At 40.4% G+C, this 21,312-nt stretch overlaps 1 protein-coding gene across 1 annotated transcript in view; it reads right to left on the bottom strand.

The window, feature by feature from the left end:
- Positions 1-21,312, bottom strand: part of cntn6 (contactin 6) — a 70,504-nt gene that overhangs the window by 26,889 nt on the left and 22,303 nt on the right. The window contains exons 2-3 of the mRNA XM_035524430.2: positions 3,606-3,738; positions 711-837 (exon numbers count right to left, since the gene is read on the bottom strand). Of these exons, the coding sequence (XP_035380323.1) occupies positions 711-837; positions 3,606-3,666 (188 nt within the window). The 5' untranslated portion in view covers positions 3,667-3,738. The remainder of the gene's footprint in view (positions 1-710; positions 838-3,605; positions 3,739-21,312) is intronic.

The following is a 21,312-nucleotide window of genomic DNA, read 5'->3' as shown; positions in this document are numbered from 1 at the left end:
AGTGCCGTCTCTCGCACCTCACTCCTGACTAAGATGTGACACCCCAAAGGGAAATTAGCTCTGCTCAAGCAGCATGCATACTGAGTCTGTGACAGAGGGCTGTCAGTCAAGCGTGCTCATTGGAATATTAGGACCAGACCATTATCAGCCTGTTTGGCTAGTTTATGAGCAGTGTTGTATCATATTGCATAGTTATGTTTTATAATTGAAAATTTCCTGCATGTTTATTATAACTCTCTAGTTTAGTACCATACAAACACTGTTAACATTTTAATATGTTCTGTGGGTCTTTAAATACATGTGTATGATTTTTTTGTTTTTGTATTTACAATCAAGTGATAGTTTAATTTATGGGTGCTTTGCATTCTGTGTTTACACCATTAATGTCCCTGCACCAACACTAATTAATCAACAATAGCAAAATATATATATATATTTTTTTTTTTTCATGTGTTGTTGGTCACTTATTTAATGCAGGTTAGAGGTAGCAGAGAGAAAACTGAGGTCATGGGTCACTAAGGGCCCAAAGTATGCATTCGAGGCTTAAAGCAAGCATAAGGACAGTTAATCTTTTTCAACCTTCTCTCACTTAAGATAAATTTCTACCAATTGCCTGTCAGTGAATACCACTGCATCAACACAGGGAACCTGATCCTAGGTCAATGTGCTTCCTGTGAGATCCCTGAAAAAATTTGAGATGACGTGCTTACCTATAATGTGGCTTCGGGTTCCCCTTGGCTTTACAGTTGATGAATATCTTGCTGTCATCGCCACTTAGTGGGAAAACGCCGTCGCTGGGCTCTTGGGTGAACACAGGGCCATGGCGGATTATCCTCTCTGTGAGGAAACACAAAACCAGAGCAAGAATAGCCAGGCGTGCTTGTGCCCGATGGCAACACATCGCCATGGGGAGCGCTTGGCCTTGCCAGCATCTTCCAATGCTCGCAGACTCATTAAGAAGTCTGCATATGCGGCAATGCCAGAAGGGAGCCACTTTAATTCCTGTCCACCACTCCACCCCAACCTGCCCCTAGCTGTATACTCTAGCACCATATCTACATGACATCCTCCTTTCTGGCGGCCTTGATGCACACATGGCACCACAAACCGCTCCACCATTTTAGTTGGTTGCTGCCAAGACACAGATCCATGTCCCTAATTGCCCCGTGTTGGGGTAATTACTCCAGCAAAATATATAATTTCCTTAATGGCTCAGCAACTTCACAGAGTATTTGATGTCACTTGACATGGGAAAGGGGCTGTTCGTACACGAGTCAAAGTAATCAAACTTTTCAAGCAACGTTCAGCTGCATGTGCTGATGTGTCCATCGAAAACTGGCTGCTTCGTCCCAGAGCTGAAAAGCGATTCAAACGTAAATACGCACGCACACGAGCTTATGCTAATGCAGAAGCTTTTTGTACATATGGACCCGCTCTCACACCAGAGTTCACTGTACATACATTCATTTTTGCCTGCTCAAGCTGGACAGGAGCCATTTCCTGTGCAGTGTTTTTCGCCTCCCTTTCTGATTATCCCTCGTTCTAGTCTTGGCATGAATCACATCCTCTTTCTCTTTGAGCGGAACGTATGTTTTTTACAGGTCCCTAACCTTGACAAGGACAAAACGAAGTGCTCCCTCCCACATTTCACTAATGGAAATTGCCAGGCCTGTTTGCCTGGGGTTGGGGCCTCATGTCTCTTTGCTCAACGAAAGGCACTGGCAACAACACCCTACCCCCATCCCCCAATTTTTATGTGTCCTTTATAAACAAGAGGAAATTGACGATCCATTTAAAGATCATCGTGGGTGATGCCACTTTCTTGCATGCGACAGGACCCAGGGGAGGAATGCTGCAATTGCAACTTCCTCTAAAAATGCAGCAGACGTGAAGTTGTATGCCAAAGAAGTAGATTAAAGGAAGAGACTGACACCAGGGCTTGGCAGAGGACAAAGGTGCATCATTGCTCACCGCAAGACACATTTATGCATTAGTCAGGCTGTGGTTCACCCAGTACAGATGGAAATACCCCTGACATAAGGCTATTTACTTCCTTAACTTCACACTCACTGTAAATCCAGCCTGAATCAAAAGGACAGAAGTTGTCACTGTCCGATCACTTACTTTCTGCAGTTCATGCACATGACTACAACTTGAATAACTAGGAATCTAGGCCTCGTGTTAAATTAAATATTATCAATATCTATTTTTAAGGGACTAGTCTAATTCACTGTGTGTTACACAGACAATAAAGAAAAATCTATTGTATATTTGGTCAATGCACATTTAGCAATTAGTTAATTGCTTAGTTATTCTATCTGTGCTATTATACTAGGCATAATTTAATGTTTGACCTACAATAGCTACATTCTTAGAGCTATTTTACGCTATACAGTACCGTTATTATCCACTGTTATTCTACCCTCCATTTAAAACTCCTAATGAAAAATAGATCTAATCCAGGGATCAATTCCAATGAATTCCTAGAATGTCTGGTGATATTTTCAGATTGATCAGCTTAAATCATCAAGCCTTTAAAGTGCACATCACTAGAATTGTCAGCGCTTCAGAATTGGATTTGATGGATTTGATAACTAGACAAGGACTTCTATATTTCTGTCTATTCCACACAGCTGTTATCCACGCTCCTAAAATGGCAAAAATCTTACTAATTGTGTGTTAACGTGTAACTGTAAGAAACTGTAAAAAAAAAAAAAAAAAAAAAAAAAAAGGATCGTGCCAAGGACCAGGAGCTCAGTGTCTTTCCTTCCGCCTGGTTACAGCACCGGGAGCAACGTCCCTCGCGGGGTTTTATCCCTGTTTACTAAACACACTGCCGCAGCATCTGGCTGGGTGATCAAAGGCAGACACCTGTGGCTCGACAACCCGAGCGTCTCCTGCGTCCTGCTCCATGTGATGTGACGACCGCAACCACCTCGCCGGTGGCACTGAGGGGTGTGCAGCTGATGGGGCTTAAATGGGGCACCTGTTGCTCCCAGACTGTACGACCCCTCGCAGCATCAAAGGAGAGCAGCAAGGGTTCTGAATGCCAGGAGCTTTGTACCGGAAACAAGCACTTGCAGGGGGCGCCAGGGTTAAGTTACAGGCAACCTGCTGATCACACTATGCTAGAACAGAAGAAAGTGAGCGTGAGACAGAGAGAATGTTGGCTTTTTGGTGGTGTTTGTTTGTGTAAATAATGCAGGGCGTGTTTGTTAGCACTAGAGTATAGCTCTGCTCTGCACTTGGCTCAAGCAGGCAAAATGTTTCAGAGACGCCCTCCTTTCCTACACCATTGCAGTCCCAGATTGCTTTACTCCTAGAACTGTGTTCATACAACAGTCCTACAAAAGGTAAATTAATCTCCAATGCTAGACCACTAAGTATTACTTATAAATAAAAAGAACATATTTTTGAAAATTTTTGAGGAGTTATTCCAAGAAGGCATTTTTAAAAATGAGGCCTACTGGGGCGACAATAGGAACATGTTTGAAGAATGAATGAGAAAGTAGATGAGACATAGTGGAATAAAGCACCTTCCTCCCCTGAAGTGGGAGCCATGCAGATCAGGTGGGGTATCAAAGGGTGTTCGAGGGACATCATACCTGCGAGGTGGCACTTGAGTGACAGCAGGATTAAAAGTTCCCATGGCAACAAGATCTTCATCTTCCGAGGTCACAGTTTCAGTTTTATTCCCATCCAACTGCCAGAGACGCTGCGTTCTTATGCAGGAAACAGCTGTAGGAGTGGGAGAGACAGAGAAAGCAGAGAGACAGAGCCAAAGAGAGAAAAGAAGACAGAGCCAAAGAGAGAAAGAAGACGGAGTTTGTTTAGAGAAAGGTGGTGGAGTGTGTGGGTACAATAGCACCCCCACCCCACACACACACACACCTAAAGTGCGCACAGGAAAACCAGATAGACATTAATAATTCATCCATCCAAATAGGTGAGGCTGAATCTCATGCCTTCGGACTCGCAGCTGATTCACCACAGCCGATGTTTAGTGCACACTGGCTGCTGTGCTATTCTCCTGAGAAGGAGAGAGGCAGAAAGAGAAGCCTGCCGAAGCTTGCAGCTGCAGCATCTCAGCACCCAGGACGCCACCACAGGCAACATTTGGATGGTGCGAAAACTCTCGGCCTCCGCACCCAAACCGTGCACAGTGGTTCACTTCACCCAGCGTGTTTCTGAAGAGCATTCCAAATGGGAGGCAGCACACACTGACATAGATGGAGAATGTGAAACTAGAAGGACATGTATGGAGTCTGATTCCCATGGAAGCAGTGATTGCATCCACCTGTGAGAAATCGCAGTACACTTCAAAGTGCATCAGATGTGCACTCAGTCCGCTTTAATTTCTGACTGCCATTGCTTTTTTATATTTAAAGTTTAACAAAGGCATAAAAAATGTTCTCCAGTATGTACCTTTTTTTTGCCCACATCTCAGCTTATCTCCTTTCATGTATATCTATAACAGCGCATTTTGGCTGGAGAGGAGTGTAATGTTATCTGTTGTTTAGCACTTTTGTCTATGAATAATATATTCTCTCCCTCTCCACTCCTGTCCCAAATGAACTGTAGATGAGAAGTGGTGAAGAAACAAGTTATCCTTTCATATCACTTCATTCTTGCGGACTGCAGTTTCTTATCGCGAAGTGGGTCTTGGTAAACAATTGCTTCAAATGCACACATTATTGGACTAAGATGATGCCAAATAATTTAATGGTTCACTAAATGTTGAGCAATTAATGCATGCAGACACTTCTGAACATGGGGTTTTCTGTGAGAAATCCACCAGCAGAAATCTGCATTTTGCTGTAATCTCAGTACACATTAAAGATATAATGGAAGTGTTAGTGATATGAAATAAATGTTAGGTCCTAAAATCTGTCAAGAATATATAATGAACTTAACATAATCTAAATCCAATTTAGGCACAGAAGTTTTTGGTGTATAATTTAGTGGCGCAGAACAATGAGACTGACATCCTCTCATATGAACGTTGTCCCATTAATATGTCAAATCTCTGCAATTGTTCCATGGCCTTTTCACTGAGCTTCTCTGAGACTGCATGATCATTGGCCAGGAAATGAAAAGAACTGACCAGGAGAGAAAAATGAGCCCGGATCAAATCAGAGATGGAGGGACAGATTAAATTAGATGAGATTGATCATGTTCCTGTATTATCTTCTCAGAGCACAGAGGGACCACGAGGGCTGACCTTCAAACCCTCCATCACTTCACTCATCTCTATTGATTCACAATCCATTTTTTAACCTTATGCTTTCTTTTTCTTTCTTTCTTTTTTTTTTTTGTTTGTCATTCTGTCCCATTGGGCCACTATGAGTCTCAATCAAGTCTGGGAGTCGATAACTGAATATTTACTTCATGTGCTTAAGAATGGCCCGCAAGTAGCTGAAATGGATGTTTTGTAATGGTGTCAAGTAATGAGACTAGGATGAACATCCATTGACCTGGTGGGAAGTTCTGAGGAACTCTAGCTCAACTTGCAAGGCTTCCTTTAATTACACTTTCCAAACATGGTGCATTTTGGAGAGGCAGCACCAGGAAGTATGAGGATCGCAAGCAAAAACATTTTGTTTTATAGCTTGCTGTATCAATGCAAATGTTCACTCCAAAACAAACCATTTGCAACATGTGCAATAAAAACTAATATGAAAAGGTTCCTTCCACTCATACTGCAAAAGCACATTAGGTCTGCATGTAACCATAACATTCCTTGGACGGCAACAGAGAAGAAGAAATGACTGCCTTCCCATGACCTCTATTCACCAGGCAATGTGGACCTGTTGAGGTTTCAGACAATACTGCTATTCATACACGATACATGTCTGACACTTGACCATACTGTGTTAACATGAAAACAAATATAGCAGTTGGGCTTTACTGTGTTTGTGTACATAGCACCAAAGTGCTGATACAATGCAGGAGTTCAAATGTCACACGGTAACAATGCAACACACCACACATACATCAAGCCAAGAGAGCTTTGATCACACACGCCACCGTTCTTGCATGGTCATCTTCCATGTTGCCTGAGTTTTCAGTTATTGCTAATGTTGTGGAGTTCCCGACTAAAAGCTTGTCTCTGTACCTTTCAGTAGTGTAAACTCCTGGCAACTGCATGCTGTACTGATGGCATTTTGTACTGATGAGCCTTGCACCTAATTCATCCTTGTTTTTCATTCATAAAATTTCGCTATAAATAAAATGCAATAATTTTATAGCAGAGGACAGAACATAGGATCACAGGTAGGTAGGTGCATCATTGGCAGTTCAGTAATCACTGAGACAGGTTTCAGAACCAGATGAAATGGTACTACAGAAACAAGCAGTAATTAATAAAGTAAAGGTGTCCTGCTACAGTACTGCAGAGCTGCCCTCCTGCAAAGATTAACTTTAACTTTAATCGAACACACCTGATCCAGTTAATTAAGGCTTTTAATAGTAGATGAACATTATAGCCAGATGGTATGAAACCAAACCCTAAATGCCCGTAGATCTCCAGGCCACCGTTGGCCACCGTTGCAATAGGGAAAATGCTTGGAAACATGTGATGCAGAGGCACAAACCTTCATGAACTATAATGTCAAAGAGATGTGTATTAACAGGGGCATAAATGAGTGCTAAAATGAGAAACAGGTGGTGATAATTACAGGAAGGAGAGCCAGGGTGGACCCAGATCATGAAACAGCCAATCAGGACTGGAAAGTCCATGTGGAGTGATGACAACAACAGTGCTGAACTCCTGCGCTGTGGTTCTCTCCAGAATTCTGTCAACTTGCTCTTTTTATACCATTCAGTGCTGATATCCGTAACGGAATGCTCACCTCTCGCTAGTCACGTGGTTTGGCTTGCCACATGTAGTGGGAGGCTCTTCGTTTGTAAACACGCCTGCACACACTTGCACCTTGTTTGTCTTTGTGTATTTAAACCCGTGTCATTGGGTGCAGTGTTGTTGCTCATTGTTGATGTAGCGTGTTGTTTGTTTGTTAGTGTCTAAATGTAACATTAGTGAATGTTTGTTTAGCTCATGTTAAAGTTAAAAATCATTAGTATTAAATGTGTCTATGTTCATTGTTTGTGTTACACGTGAGTGCCACTGTAGTCTTTATGTTTTATGTAAATAAATGTTTGTCCATGTCGAGAGATTCTGTGCATCCTGCTCCACGCCCATCAGCACTCGGAACACTCGTTACAATATATCCATGCTGGTCGATGCATAATGACTCTAAAAGCCAAATACACTAAAGGCAGATGCTAAGTGAATCAGCAGAATAGCTGTACTGTTATATCATATACATTTTTAATCAAGACTTCTTTGGAATATGAGGTAACATATTTGTTCCCAAACAGTTCAGAGACCACTCAAGGCACACAAAGTCATACTTCCTCTGTCTCCTCAGTGGGAATGAGGGTTCAAATAAATATAACCTTTTTGTTAAGTTTTAAGCCTGCCTGACTTGCCTGTACCCCTGAAATCGCTGGGTTTTTGCAGTTGGTTAAATCAGCAAATGTATGCATGAAAGGAAACCTGTCAGTTACTGCCTCATATCTGTCACATGGCCTATTAACAGAAAGTTGCTCTATATAACATGCCATTAAAAAATACAGCAGGCATGTCATTTAAAAAGGTTACGGCTCCACATCTCTCACAGGAAAATCATTGCTTTACTCTTGAAGTTTTGGCCTATATCATCTTCTGTATTAAACTAGTGAAGTGTATTGTATTAATCAACCCTCCTACTGAAAAAAGTAACCACCATACAATACGCAAAAAACAAAATGTACTTATATACTACTTTTATGGAATTTGACACATGAACACTACTGACTGAGTAGCTTGTGATCTCCCTCACAGCCACCTTAAATGTTCAGTGAAAGCTAGGCTACAATATGCATTTCATTACAGGCAAATGACATCTCCAATAAGCAATTAACTCCAAAACACTGATAATATAAGGGTGTCTATATTCATAACATCTTACATAAATACTTCATATTGCATTCATGAAGTATTAATGTTTTAAATGTTTACTCAGGCTGCATATATTTTACTATACAATAAAAATCACCATATTATTAGAATATAAAAAAGTGATTAGCTTGCTGATGTCATACAACCCCCTGCCCTGCTGCTCAGGACTTGACTACCCACAATGCCCCAGCCTATTCAGTTATTAGAATGTCCAGAGTACTAATCATCTTCACATGTGTCTAGTTAGTTGCAGTGTATATAAACCTGTTCAGTCCACACCCTTTGTGTGGTATTGCTGATGGTCTGTAAGCATATTGAGTGGTATCTCTGGACTGGTAGTGATGTGTACTCAACCCTGCCTGTTTTTGGATTTTACCTTGTTGGTTTTGCTGCTGTGTTACTTTGAATGTTTTCCACCTATCTGGTTACTTCGTCTGCCCACGTTTACTCCCCTGTTTGTAACCTCCCATTTGTTGTAGTGATTTTTGTAGTGGAATGATTTTAACCATTGCCTGTCTGCTGTTCATGTCTTGGATTTGCACTTACTTCAGTAAACCTATATCGCCTGCCTTGTTGTTTTGTTTTTTTTTACATACATTTCTTGCAGGTAACAGGTGAAATAGATATTTTATGAATGTCTAATAGGTATTGCAAAGACCTACTCCCATTTACATGGATTCCCTTAGATAATTAAATGCCATATATGACTGAGAGTTGCTTTTTAGTTTTGACTGAAAACAGCATAGTGCATTGTGGATTTTAACTTCATGATGATGAGCATCTATATGGATAAACTTGTACTGCAGTATATATTACTGTAGTATAAAAAGGGAATACTTAATAAATTATGTAATCATGTGTTAAGTAGTACTTACATTATAAATATGTAAGGTAGACCCCCACCATGAAAACTTTCAGAAGTATTACAAGGTTGAATAGTGAGTCAACCCTGTAAACTTCTTCTAGGCATACTACCTTGAAAGAAACCAGTATTGGCTTGTAATTCATTTAAAGCTTAAATGGCTCCGTATATACTGCAAAAAGGCACCATCTGTAAAAGTTTGTTGGTGGGTTTACTGTTGAGAAGTCTGGCAGAAGCTTTACAATATATTTCTACAGGATGTCTAACAAGCCCCATATGTCTTCGGTCTTTAATGTCACACCGGTATGATCGATGTTCATTTCTGTTAGGTGCCGTCAGCTATCCACTCTCCCTCCTGAGCAGGGCCAGCTTGTTTTTAGTTCTTGCTTTGCCCACATCCTCTCCTCCAAGCTCTCAGATTCCAAAAGAAGAAGAAAAAGAGTACCCTTCACATCTGTCCATGGCCAGATATGGCATGATAATATGTGTCAAGATGTAGTGCCTGTGTCAAATTATCTCTCTGATAAGACAGCAGTGCTCCGTTTTAATGACGTATGGGCTCCTCGCTTTCCTATGGGAGGGTGTGTTTCTCGGCTATTGTCCAGCAAACGAAAACGTAAAAAGCAGTTGATCACAACCCTTCCATGATTAATTTATATACCAGGGAAAAAATTACAATGGTAATAATTCTTGGGTTCGGTGAACAGCGGTCGCAGGTGGTGGAAATACCGAGTGGGATGAAGTCTGGCTAATGGTGCCTGAAGGGGGTTGCGATCTGTCAGGGATAATCTCCAATAATACTGGGACATGGATAATGTGCAATCCCCCACCCATCCACCACACACACACATATATACAACCACTGGTTATAGATGAAGAGATTTCACTGCAGCCTTTATGAAACAGGCTGAGAATTCTGACAATCGACATGCCGCTGGTATCAGCAACTACACCAATGGATCTACTCAGAGCCACGTCATGATCTGGAGTGAATCACGCAGTGACTTAGAAGGTGTGCTGCTGGTTTGTCTAAATCGCCAGCTGCCAAAGGCTCGCCCATCAGAAGCTAATGCCTATCATCAGGAGCGGACTGAAATGATGCATGTTCTGATATATATATATATATATATATATATATATATCAGCTTAAGAACCAAGGGGAGGGGAACTATGGGTATATTCTTGGGGATATGACATGAATCTGTCAGTGTGATTGGGATGTCCCAGTCCTGTGCTAGTCTAACCTTCCTAAGAGATTCTCACTCAAGGTGTGGCACTGTGCCAACAATTCATCACTGTCATGCAGTTACAAAGGAGGGGGATACCTCAAAGCTTCATCACTGTAAGTTTAAACAGCATATAATACATGAAATATGAACCAATGAATTTCACACACTGAATCAGATCTGGGCAACACTAATTATGAAATGTCATATCTGTCTAAAGCATCACTATATGGTGCATTCATCCCCTGTAATTATGGGATTTTAGGGATTCTGGATTGATTACCATGTCATGCCATATTTCAATAAAAGTGCTTACTTCAGTATATGACTTTTTAATTAAGGTGAAAGTGGATGGATTAGATTTGCATAAGCACATTCTTTTGACACAGTACAACATTATATGTTTTTTGTTTTTTTTTTACAAATACCAATAAACAACAGAGTACTTCACCATCATTTTGTAATTCTACTTCAACACAAATTTATGTGATTCTGAGGCTTTTAAATAGTACATCGAAAAAGAAAAAAAAAACAGATTTTCAAAAAAAATTATGTGGTACCTGAAATATCAAGAAAACTAGGCAATCCTGGTCACTGGATGGCATTTTGGATACAAGTGTCAGAATTAGTCAACTCTGTATTATGCAATTATTAGTTGTAGTCACAGCTAACAATAAACATTAAATACACATTTGGAGTTTTTAAGCAGGATGTGGGGACGAGGCACATTGACACAGACGTTTATTATGACACATAACAACAAGACGTAGCATGCAGGCTATAGTTTTAAACACAGACAACCTCAACGATAATGACACAAGACTTATACACACAACAAGGATCAGGTAAACGACATGAGAGGTCGTGGCAATACAGACAAACATATACGCACACACTCACATACACAGAGACATTTGGGGGGGTCATACCATGAAGCCCCTTAGATGTCTTGTTTATGTGTATTTCAGCACTGGGGTAGTATTCGCGTATATATAAAATTATATAAAATAATAATAATAAAATAACAGGTTTCCCATAGGAAAGGAAAATGAGAAAAGACATATTGTTATTATCTCTTATCTCTGTTGTATATCCTAGACATAAATTATATGATGGGGGAAAAAAAATATTTGGACACTTTTGATCGAGTCCTCTTTAGTGAGCAAAAAAAAAAAAGAAGACATTTCAACAGTGATCTCAACGGTCACACACTGTGCTCAGATTTGCTAGGATGCAAATGTTTAAAAAATAAACATAAATAAATAAAATAATAAAGCACAAACTTAAAAATCTTTTAAGTTTTATTCACACTCCACAGTTAGTCAAGTAGCCATAAACTACAGTGCTCTTCAGGTATATCTTAAAATATCGTGTCTTGCCTTTTTTTTTTTTTTGAGGAAAACATACATGAATTGGTTGGAGTTCTATAATGTAATTTACCTGAGGAAGTTACATTACAGAATTCTTACCAAGCTAGCTAGCTAGCTGACTGGTGGAAATATCCTAAATATACAAACTGACAAGCAAAGTGACAAGAAAAAATAATTAATCTGTCTTTCTGATATGTTTTGTTTATGGTAGCATTAATGTTAACTTAATGTTAGTATATTAGTTAGCTACATTATCTTCAAATTTACAGTTTTCAGTGAAGCATTAGGCTTACATTACATTAGCATCTAACATCACTATCTAGCTTGATAATACTAACATCATCATTATTTATTGTTAGCTAGTTAACATTAAATTAACAATAATTAGCAATAGAGTTCATAGTTGGCAGTTTCAATGTAGGCCTAATTTACTTGAGTGTTTTGAAAGTCAAACATTAATGACCAGGAAAATCAGAGTCATCAGCTGCTTATTTTATCCATAAGACATCAAATGAAACCTAGGCCTGGACCTCTATAGAACCCTGCACCTTTATATAGTGTGAGATTCACCTTTACATTTCCCAAGCCACTGAACAATAAAATCTTCCTGTGAGTTTCCCTGAGGCACTTTTCTGCAGTGTCATAGAAAGGCTGACATGTTAAAATGTGACTAATATAATAATCTAATACATATATATATATATATATATATATATATATATATATATATATATATATATATATATATATATATATATATATATAGAGAGAGAGAGAGAGAGAGAGAGAGAGAGAGAGAGAGAGAGAGAGAGAGCCTCCCTCCCATTGGATAATTAATGCATGGGTGATTATGTTCCAGCTGGCAACAAATTATTTAACCCTAACTGATGCAGTGAGTAGCTTCTCATTTGTTAAACAATCATGTTGAAAGACAAATCCTGTGGTCGGGTCAAATTATTGGCGTGCAGATTGCTGAAACTATTAAAATCTGGTTAAGAACAGTCTAACGCATTATTAAAAAGTGGAAGTACAGTAGGGAAACAGAATCTTTGAGGAAGGAAAAAAATCTTGAATGATCATGATCGGCGATCACTTAAACGTGTGCTGAAATCAAATCCTAGAAAAACAACAGTATAACTCGAGGATATGTTTAATAGTGAAAGTAAGAGCATTTCCACATGCGCAATGCGAAGGGAACTCAAGGGATTTATACTAAACAGCTGTGTAGCCTTAAGAAAACCACTTGTCAGTGAGGCTAACTGGCAAAAACAGCTTCAATTTGCTAGGGAGCATAAAGATTGGACTCTGGAAGAAGGTCATGTGGTCTCATGAGTCCAGATTTCCCCTGTTCCAGAGTGCTGGGTGCATCAAGGTAAGAAGAGAGGTGGCTAAAGTGATGCACCCATCATGCCTAGTGCTTACCGTACAAGCCTGTGGGGGCAGTGCTATGATATGGAGTTGCTGCAGTTGCTCAGGTCTAGGTTCAGCAACGTTATGTGCCCAAAGAATGAGGTCAGCTGACTACCTGAAAATACTCAACGACCAGATTATTCCATCAATGGATTTTTTCTTCCCTGATGGTAAGGGCATATTCAATGATGACAATGCGAGGATTCATCCTGCTCAAATTGTGAAAGAGTGGTTCAGGGACCATGAGACATCATTTTCACACATGGATTGGCCACCACAGAGTCCAGACCTGAACCCCATTGAGAATCTTTGGGATGTGCTGGAGAAGACTTTGCACAGTAGTCCAAATCTACCATCATCAATACAAGATCTTGAGGGAAAAATGAATGCAACTCTGGACAGAAATAAATGTTGTGACATTGCAGAAGCTTGTGGAAACGATGCCACAGCGAATGCACGCCGTAATTAAAGCTAAAGGCAGTCCAATGAAACATGCACATTTATTTGCTGCTTATATATATATATATATATATATATATTTACAACATTTAGCTGACAAAGCAACTTACAATTATGAGTGAGTACAACTTGAGCAACTGATGGCCTTGCTCAGGGGCTCCAACAGTGGCAACTTGGCAGTGGTAGGGCTTGAACCACCAACCTTTTAATTACAAGTCAAGTACCTTAACTATTGAGCTATATATATGATGAGAAATGACAATTGCACACAGTGTACTTTCAACCAGAAAACTCAGACCCTTGGGGGACTGAATCAGGTGCAGGAGAAGAGAGAAGACAACACCCAATACAGAGCACCATCCACCACTGGGAGAGAGGACAACACCCAGGACAGAGCACCATCCACCAACTGGGAGAGAGGACAACACCCAGGACAGAGCCCCATCCACCACTGGGAGAGAGGACAACACCCAGGACAGAGCACCATCCACCACTGGGAGAGAGGACAACACCCAGGACAGAGCACCATCCACCACTGGGAGAGAGGACAACACCCAGTACAGAGCACCATCCACCACTGGGAGAGAGGACAACACCCAGTACAGAGCACCATCCACCACTGGACATGCAGACACACAGACATTCACACACACTCATACCAGCACAAAGCACAATCTGGGCATACAGGCATACAGTCATTCATGCAAATACTCACAAAAGGAGAGTTTTTAGGGTAGCCTCTATGTGGGAGGGAACCAGAAACCCTGGAGGAAATTCACGAAGAGACAGGCAAAAAAAAAGAAAACTCCACCCAGATAGTGACACAAACACGAGCATGGTAATAATTACAGCAGACAGTCAATAAGCACATTTATTCTAGGCTAGAGTTCTAGGTGATCCAGCAAAAAAACAGGTGCATTTGTTGGTGTTACTTTCTTGACCTTGAAGGAAGGTGACCTGCTCCAACAAAAGACAACCTGTTTCAACAGACAAGACTGCGCACCAGCGATAGAAGTGGGCCAGCACGCACTGGAACACCAACCTGGGAGTAAAAAACTATAATGGAATGATGGTTATGACAAAATCACCTGTAATGGTGTTAAATAGTTTCTAAAATGTATGCATCAAAGTATGATTTGAATCCTGAATGCACACCAAGACCCAGCACACAGATCTTACAGCCAATAGGAAGGCATTCAGTTTCTGAATTCATTTTAAATTTCCATGACTGTCAAGTTAGGTGATGCATTTGATAGCTAGCAAAGTTAACTAATATGACTCAAATTGTTAATTCATCCATTCATTCTTATGTTGACTAATTAATTTGTCGAGTAATTGAAACTTCATTATTCAAAATAATAAAACAATTTATATTTTGTTTCTAAATAAACTTTAAATTCACTATATGTTGTCTTTTATTTATAACATTTACTTGAATTATGCTAAGCTAATCAGCTGAATCTTATTTCCCTCTCTCAGCCAAGGATGTTTTGGACTATAATGCAATTACTAATCAAGGGACAACCCCCAAACTGTGTATCAACCAACTCTCTAATTAGGGGGTGATGGCATATTCCTCAGTCACAAGTAAGACAGAAAAATCTTAAAAATTGAGGTGTGTATAATAGGAGAAAAAGTATGTTGTGCCATACTTTTTGAGTTTAGAGCAAAAATTGCCTGCACTGATGAGATTTTTGACAGACTATGTCTCTTAATTAATGCAATTTTTTTTCTTTTTTGTTTTGACTTTGAAATAAATTGTTTGTTTCACACAAAACTTTTGTACTTTTAAAATAAATTTTTATGCCCCAAAAATCAAAAGTGATTCCTCTTTACACACCCACACACACACACCCACACTGCTCAGCATGTGTCCTCACCTCATTGAGTGTGCTAGGATAGTTAGCATTGAGTGCACGAATGAAAGCCACTGGAGACCTGTTAGCATGACCTCATTTGCACAATTGCTCACTGGCTCATGCTGGCCTTCCTTCATTATTAGCGACATCGGCCCTTTTCGGGTGACATAATGCTTTAGCCGCTGTGGCCTCTGCTGAGCCCCAGCATCCGTCCTCGTTTATGCAGCAGAATGAAACAGGAGCTCCCTGACAGCTGATCGAGTCCATCCAGCATGACTCTCAGACTCTCCGTAGTCTAAGGCAGTTGTTGGCATCGGCGAGGAGGCCAAACTTGTCTGTGTGAGCTGAACTGGAGCATGACCCTTGGCCGGACATCTTTGAAACGGACCTGACGGCTTTCAGCCCGACCTGCGAACACGCCCTCGCCTAGCAGCCTCTTCACAGGGAGCTGGCTCTCTGTCCAGCCCCTGTGTGCCACACCGTGTTATTACCCAGCAGACTGTGCTGCTTGCTCCTTTCCCAAAGCTACTACTCCCTTTCCTTGCTTCATGTCTTTGTTTTTATGAAATACCAAGGCACAACTGAAGCAACAGAGGCATGGCTACAAAAAGCATGGTTTCCCACAGAGACATGTGACTCAAAATAAATAAAAAAAACCACATCTGAGCATAAGGACAAAAAAGCAGAAATAGCTATGGGAAAGGTAGCATTAAGTGCACCAGAGAGTTATGAGTTATGGCCATCATAAGAACCCCCCACCCCCCAAAAAAGCAGACTTACCTCACAGCTCACAGCAGGTATTGATGGATCGAGCTCGTAACCGGGTGAAGGTTGTAATTTAGACACACATTTCAGACAACACATATTTTCATTACACCATGGGGCATACAATTCTTACCATAGATGTTAAAGGACCCCTATTTGTTCAGAAACAAATCTACGGCTTTTGGGGTAAGACAAATGTGTAAACACAATGTTTAATGAGAGAGTGTGTATGAACATATCATTAGTGATTCAAGTGCCAAACCAAAACTGCTTAAACTTAGTGATGCCCTCAGGGCATAATGTTTTCCTATCCCAATGTACATTATTTTGTAGAAAGGAAGAAATTATCTTGAGCTCTTTATTTTGCTTCATTTACACAGTGGAAAATAATATACATGGATATACAATGTGCAATGTTTTTGCACATGTATATTAAACTCCATTCTTATGTTTAGCAATTACACAGCACTGAAATTATACTATGGAAAGTAATTTTTAAAGACTGCCTAGGGTCATTTGAGTTGCTCTAATTACTTTTGTATGTGTTTGTGTATGTCCTTAAATAATCTAAAATAGACCAATTTAAGTAATAACTGCACCTAATTAAGATACTCACATGCACCAATTGGATTGCTTAAAGTAGTTAGGTAAACTCAGCATCTCCCTCATTACAGTATGACTGTGATTCCAGAAGGCACATCATTTCATTGTTTCCATGGGTGGAATAGATCAATACACAGGTCGACAGGGTTAAAGGAATGGTTTAGTCAGAAATGCAAATGTAATTAACAGTGAGTGAAAGAGAATAAGAATGACATGATAATTGGTGGATATCCACTTCTGTGCACTGCTACCAACATTAGCATATTTCACTGAACCTTTGCTTTAAAACTGGGAAATCATACAATCATACAATCATAACAGGAAATGTGCAGGCTAAGTTAAAAATCGAGAAAACAATAAAACTAGAGCCTAGAACTAGAGACTTGGGGAATGAAACATACAGAGCCCTGCAACTAAGTCAGGGTACACAAGCACAATTTCAGAACCCACTGATGCCTGTAAACTGAACATGCATGTTTTAACTTTATACCTTGATTTCCCTGTAACCAAACCAAACCCATTTTTGCCTATTTGTCTACAAGACACTAGTAACCATGCTGGGTGACACAGAATTCAAAAAAGGTCACCCAGGAAATATCGCATAAACAAATAGATCCTCCACATTAGATTATTGGGCATGGGGGTAGCGCAAAAGTTACTGAACTGATTTCAAGCCCACTGTTTACCCCTGCTGCATATGACCTGGATTCCTGCACTAACACCAGCAAGACCATTTACTCATATTAATTTAGTTCCCCAGTGTAGGCAGACTCCAGCAGGGCTATCATAGGAAGATGTATCACTTCTGCAGACAGCAGGAGAGCAGACCACCACCGCATCCTAATAAAAAAAGTGCTCTGCATACACACCGGCATGCGTGCAGTGCAGACCCACTGCTTCGCAGTCCTGCTGCAGACTTGCACAATGCCATTAACCAGTAGCTGCTGAGTCACTATGATGAATAAAAGAAAGCAAAGCAAATAAATGAGTCTAAGCAGTGATTCTGTAAGTGGACGGGAGGTAGGTAGATTTGTGTGTGAGAGAGAGAGAGAGAGAGAGAGAGAGAGAGTGAGAGAGCAAGAGAGAGAGAGAGAGAGAGAGAGAGAGAGATGAGGAAGAATCAAGATGCCCTGAAGAAATGTTCAATTGTAGGCTTAAGAGCTCTTAGGGATTTGACAAACTGGCTAAGACAGTGGATGAAATGGAGATATTAAAAAACAGTATATTATCACTTGTGCTGTAAGTCCATGACCCCCATTTTCTCATAACTCACCACTGGGGGTGGGGTGGGGTTGTTCTAGGTCAGATTTTCACCTCAAAGTTAATTGGCTTTATTGATTTTAGTAGTGGAAAACAAATGTTTGCTAACACGTATGCATACAAGAATTTTGTCGCATTTTTTTTTTTTTTTTCAGAATCATTTGAAGACTCTTTAAACATGTTTAAATTGACCTAGAACACTGGTGTTAGCCCCCAGGGTAGTGTGCTACAAATCAAATGAAACTATTCTGCATGCTACTGCGGGCATCTAACAGGTCACTTGGGTGTCCATCACAACTCTTGCTATTCACTAAAGGTTTCCTCATAGAAATCTGATGGAGTGATGTTCCAGATCTTATTTTCCTGGAATAACCATCTCATATTGTTCCAGAATGAGTGCATAGACAAGGCTAGGAAATGTTGTATTGACTTGTATGATTTATACTAACCACAAAACAGCTGGTAACTGTACATAATCCAGATCCTGATTGGTGGACACTTAATCCCTTTCCAATCAATAACTCATGTCTCGCTGCAACTCATTGCACATCATGCCCCACCCCCTCCCAAAGGGATGCTATAAACACCATCAACAGCATATTACCACCCATATCTATATCATTTTCCCTTCTCTGATGAGGGTGTTGAAAGATGGTGTTAGGAGAGCATATGATATTGGACACTAATGGCTGCTGTACTTTAAAGCTTCTGTAACAGTAAAGGTCATCTGGAAGACTTGCAGAATGAAGAAATGCCTTCTGTGGCGCATTTGGGTGCACAAATAATTTGATGTATTCATCACAGTTATTTTCAGTTAATGTAGTATCCACCCACCCACACACAAATATTCACGCCCTCACCAGTCTTTATCCTTTCCTTCCCAAACTCCAGTGCAAACTGCAGTGCTTCCCAAACAGACAGACCTTAGTCTTTATTTTTTGGCCACTGCCAGTTCGCCAATATCCACAAACCTCTCTGCTAGGCCTGCCACCACCCCCCACCTCCATCTCACAGCTCCATTACCAATGTCCAAGGTGTTGTGTTTTCAGTGCTGATCTGGCCCACACGCAGAGGAAGGACCCTGTCTCCGTTCCTCCTCGAGTATCGCCCAGCCCTGTCGAAACGCGCCTCTAAGTACCCAGACTATGGGCTCAGGTTTCCTCCACCCTCCAGATTATGAATGATAGAAAAACTCTTTTTACATTAATTATTGAGGCTCCCATGAATAATTCAGGAGCTCAAATTACGGCGCCTGAAAATGTTTGGCCGTGTTGTATCTGGCCCGTGTGTGACGGGCATTTGCCAAGGTAGGAGTCGCAAATCCACGCATGAGATCCTCAAGGTGGAAATTTTACAGGGCACATCTTAATGTTAACCAGAAAGGTGCAGATAAAATCCGTGTCAAGTGTAAACCGTGAGGGAAAATGCCTGTTTGTCGCAGTTGCTCCTCGGTATGATTCAATATCAGTTTACATTTCCTGCTACTAGTTTAAGAGTAATTCAAGGTGATAGCATAATGCACAGCATGTAATGAATTGCCTCAGGTCAAATATCAAATCCTGTGAGGATGTGTGCAAGGGAACAGAAATACACACACGTGTGTGTGTGTGTGTGTGTGTGTGTGTGTGTGTGTGTGTGTGTGTGTGTGTGTGTAGGAGGAGAACAGCAAATCATAAAGTGCTGAGGCTGTAACTCAGGCATCACGATGCTGTGTAATATCATCAAAGCTTCTCCAAGTCCTGTCAACACAGCTAGGCTGCTTCTCCCATGAGGGACCAGGGGCTGTCAGTCACCTGAGTAATGCCACAGACAGGGCTGGTATTTCACAGAGAGGGGACCGAGTCCATCATCCAACCTGGGTCATGAAAAGACTAATTCCACTAAAGGTTAGGGAAGAACTGTGACCAGCACAGCTCCCCACACCCCCCTTTTGACAAAGTGCCACCATCCTCCAAGAGTGAAAGGGTCAATGTCAGAAAGATTGGACCTCTACAAGTCACCAAGAGGGAGGACAGTGACAAAGTGAAGAATGGACTTAGAGCTTTCAGAAGAAGAATGTCAGGAATGAGAGGTAAAGATATGGCACAGAGTATGATAAGTGCCAAAAGAAAAATGCAACAGCTTGGCTAAGACTCTATAAGCATTAAGTTGTGGAATATTGATTCCATGGTAAATGGCATTTTGGAGCTAGAACTGAACATGTGTACACCTGCAGATTAATAAGGAGGTTATTGGCATCTTATGAAGTAACTATCTGTTCATCTATAACAGATTGCTGATGAAAACCCTAAGTCAGTGACTGACCTGCTCCCATGTTGAGAAAGGTCTACCTTTTTAAAATAGTAGCTCCATTTTGTTCACCTCTGAGACCCCTTAAACATATCTTGATTTGTAGGCATTCCATTTTTATAGAGATGCATTTTAAACATTTAAATATATGGTAATTATAAATTATAATTTATATAATATGATAATGTATACATAACCGATAATATATAATAGATAATAATAATAGATACCATTTATATTTATGATAATTATGGAAGTAGCCACCAGAATATAGGTACACTGTGGTCATAAAGGGATGGACATGGTTAGCAACAACAAACAGGTAAGCTGAGACATTTAAGTATGCCAAGAAAATATCCCACACACCATTTTATCACCACTACCACCAGCCTGAACCATTGATACAAGGCAGGATGGAACCATGCTTTCATGTTATTTATGCCAAATTCTGACCCTATCCTCTGAACGTTACAGCAGAAATCGAGATTCATCAGACCGGGCAATGTTTTTTCAAACTTCTATTGTCCAATTTTGGTGAGCCCGTGTGAATTGTAGCCTCAGTTGTTTGTTCTTAGTTGACAGGAACGGCACCCAGTGTGGTATTCTGCTGCTGTAGCCCATCTGCTTCAAGGTTTGATGTGTTTGTGTTCAGAAATGCTCTTCTGCATACCTTAGTTGTAATGAGTGGTTATTTTAGTTACTTTTGCCTTTCTATCTGCTTGAGCCAGTCTGGTCATTATCCTTCAACCTCTGGCATCAACAAAATATTTTCGCCCAGAGAACTGCTGTTCGTTGGATATTTTCTCTTTTACGGCCCATTATCTGTAAACCCTAGAAATGGTTATCTGTGAAAATCCCAGCAGATCATCAGGTTCTAAAATATTCAGACCAGCCCATCTAGCACCAACAACCATGCCACTTTCAGAGTCACTTAAATCACCTTTCTTCCCCATTCTGATGCTCGCTTTGAACTTCAGCAGATCGTCATGACCATGTCCACGTGACAAAATGCATTGGCATTTTGGGTGATTAGATATTTGCCTTAACAAGTTGATAGGTATACCTAATAAAGTGGCCTGGTGTGTGTGTGTGTGTGTGTGTGTGTGTGTGTGTGTGTATTTTATATATATAATTGTATATAATACATAATATAATATATAATAATATAATATAATTATATATAAATGTATATATACATTTATATATAATT

Source organism: Electrophorus electricus, chromosome 7 (genome assembly GCF_041902795.1).
Source record: "Electrophorus electricus isolate QZ-2024a chromosome 7, ASM4190279v1, whole genome shotgun sequence".
Classification (NCBI taxonomy): Eukaryota; Metazoa; Chordata; class Actinopteri; order Gymnotiformes; family Gymnotidae; genus Electrophorus; species Electrophorus electricus.
This window is presented reverse-complemented; position numbering and strand designations above follow the sequence as displayed.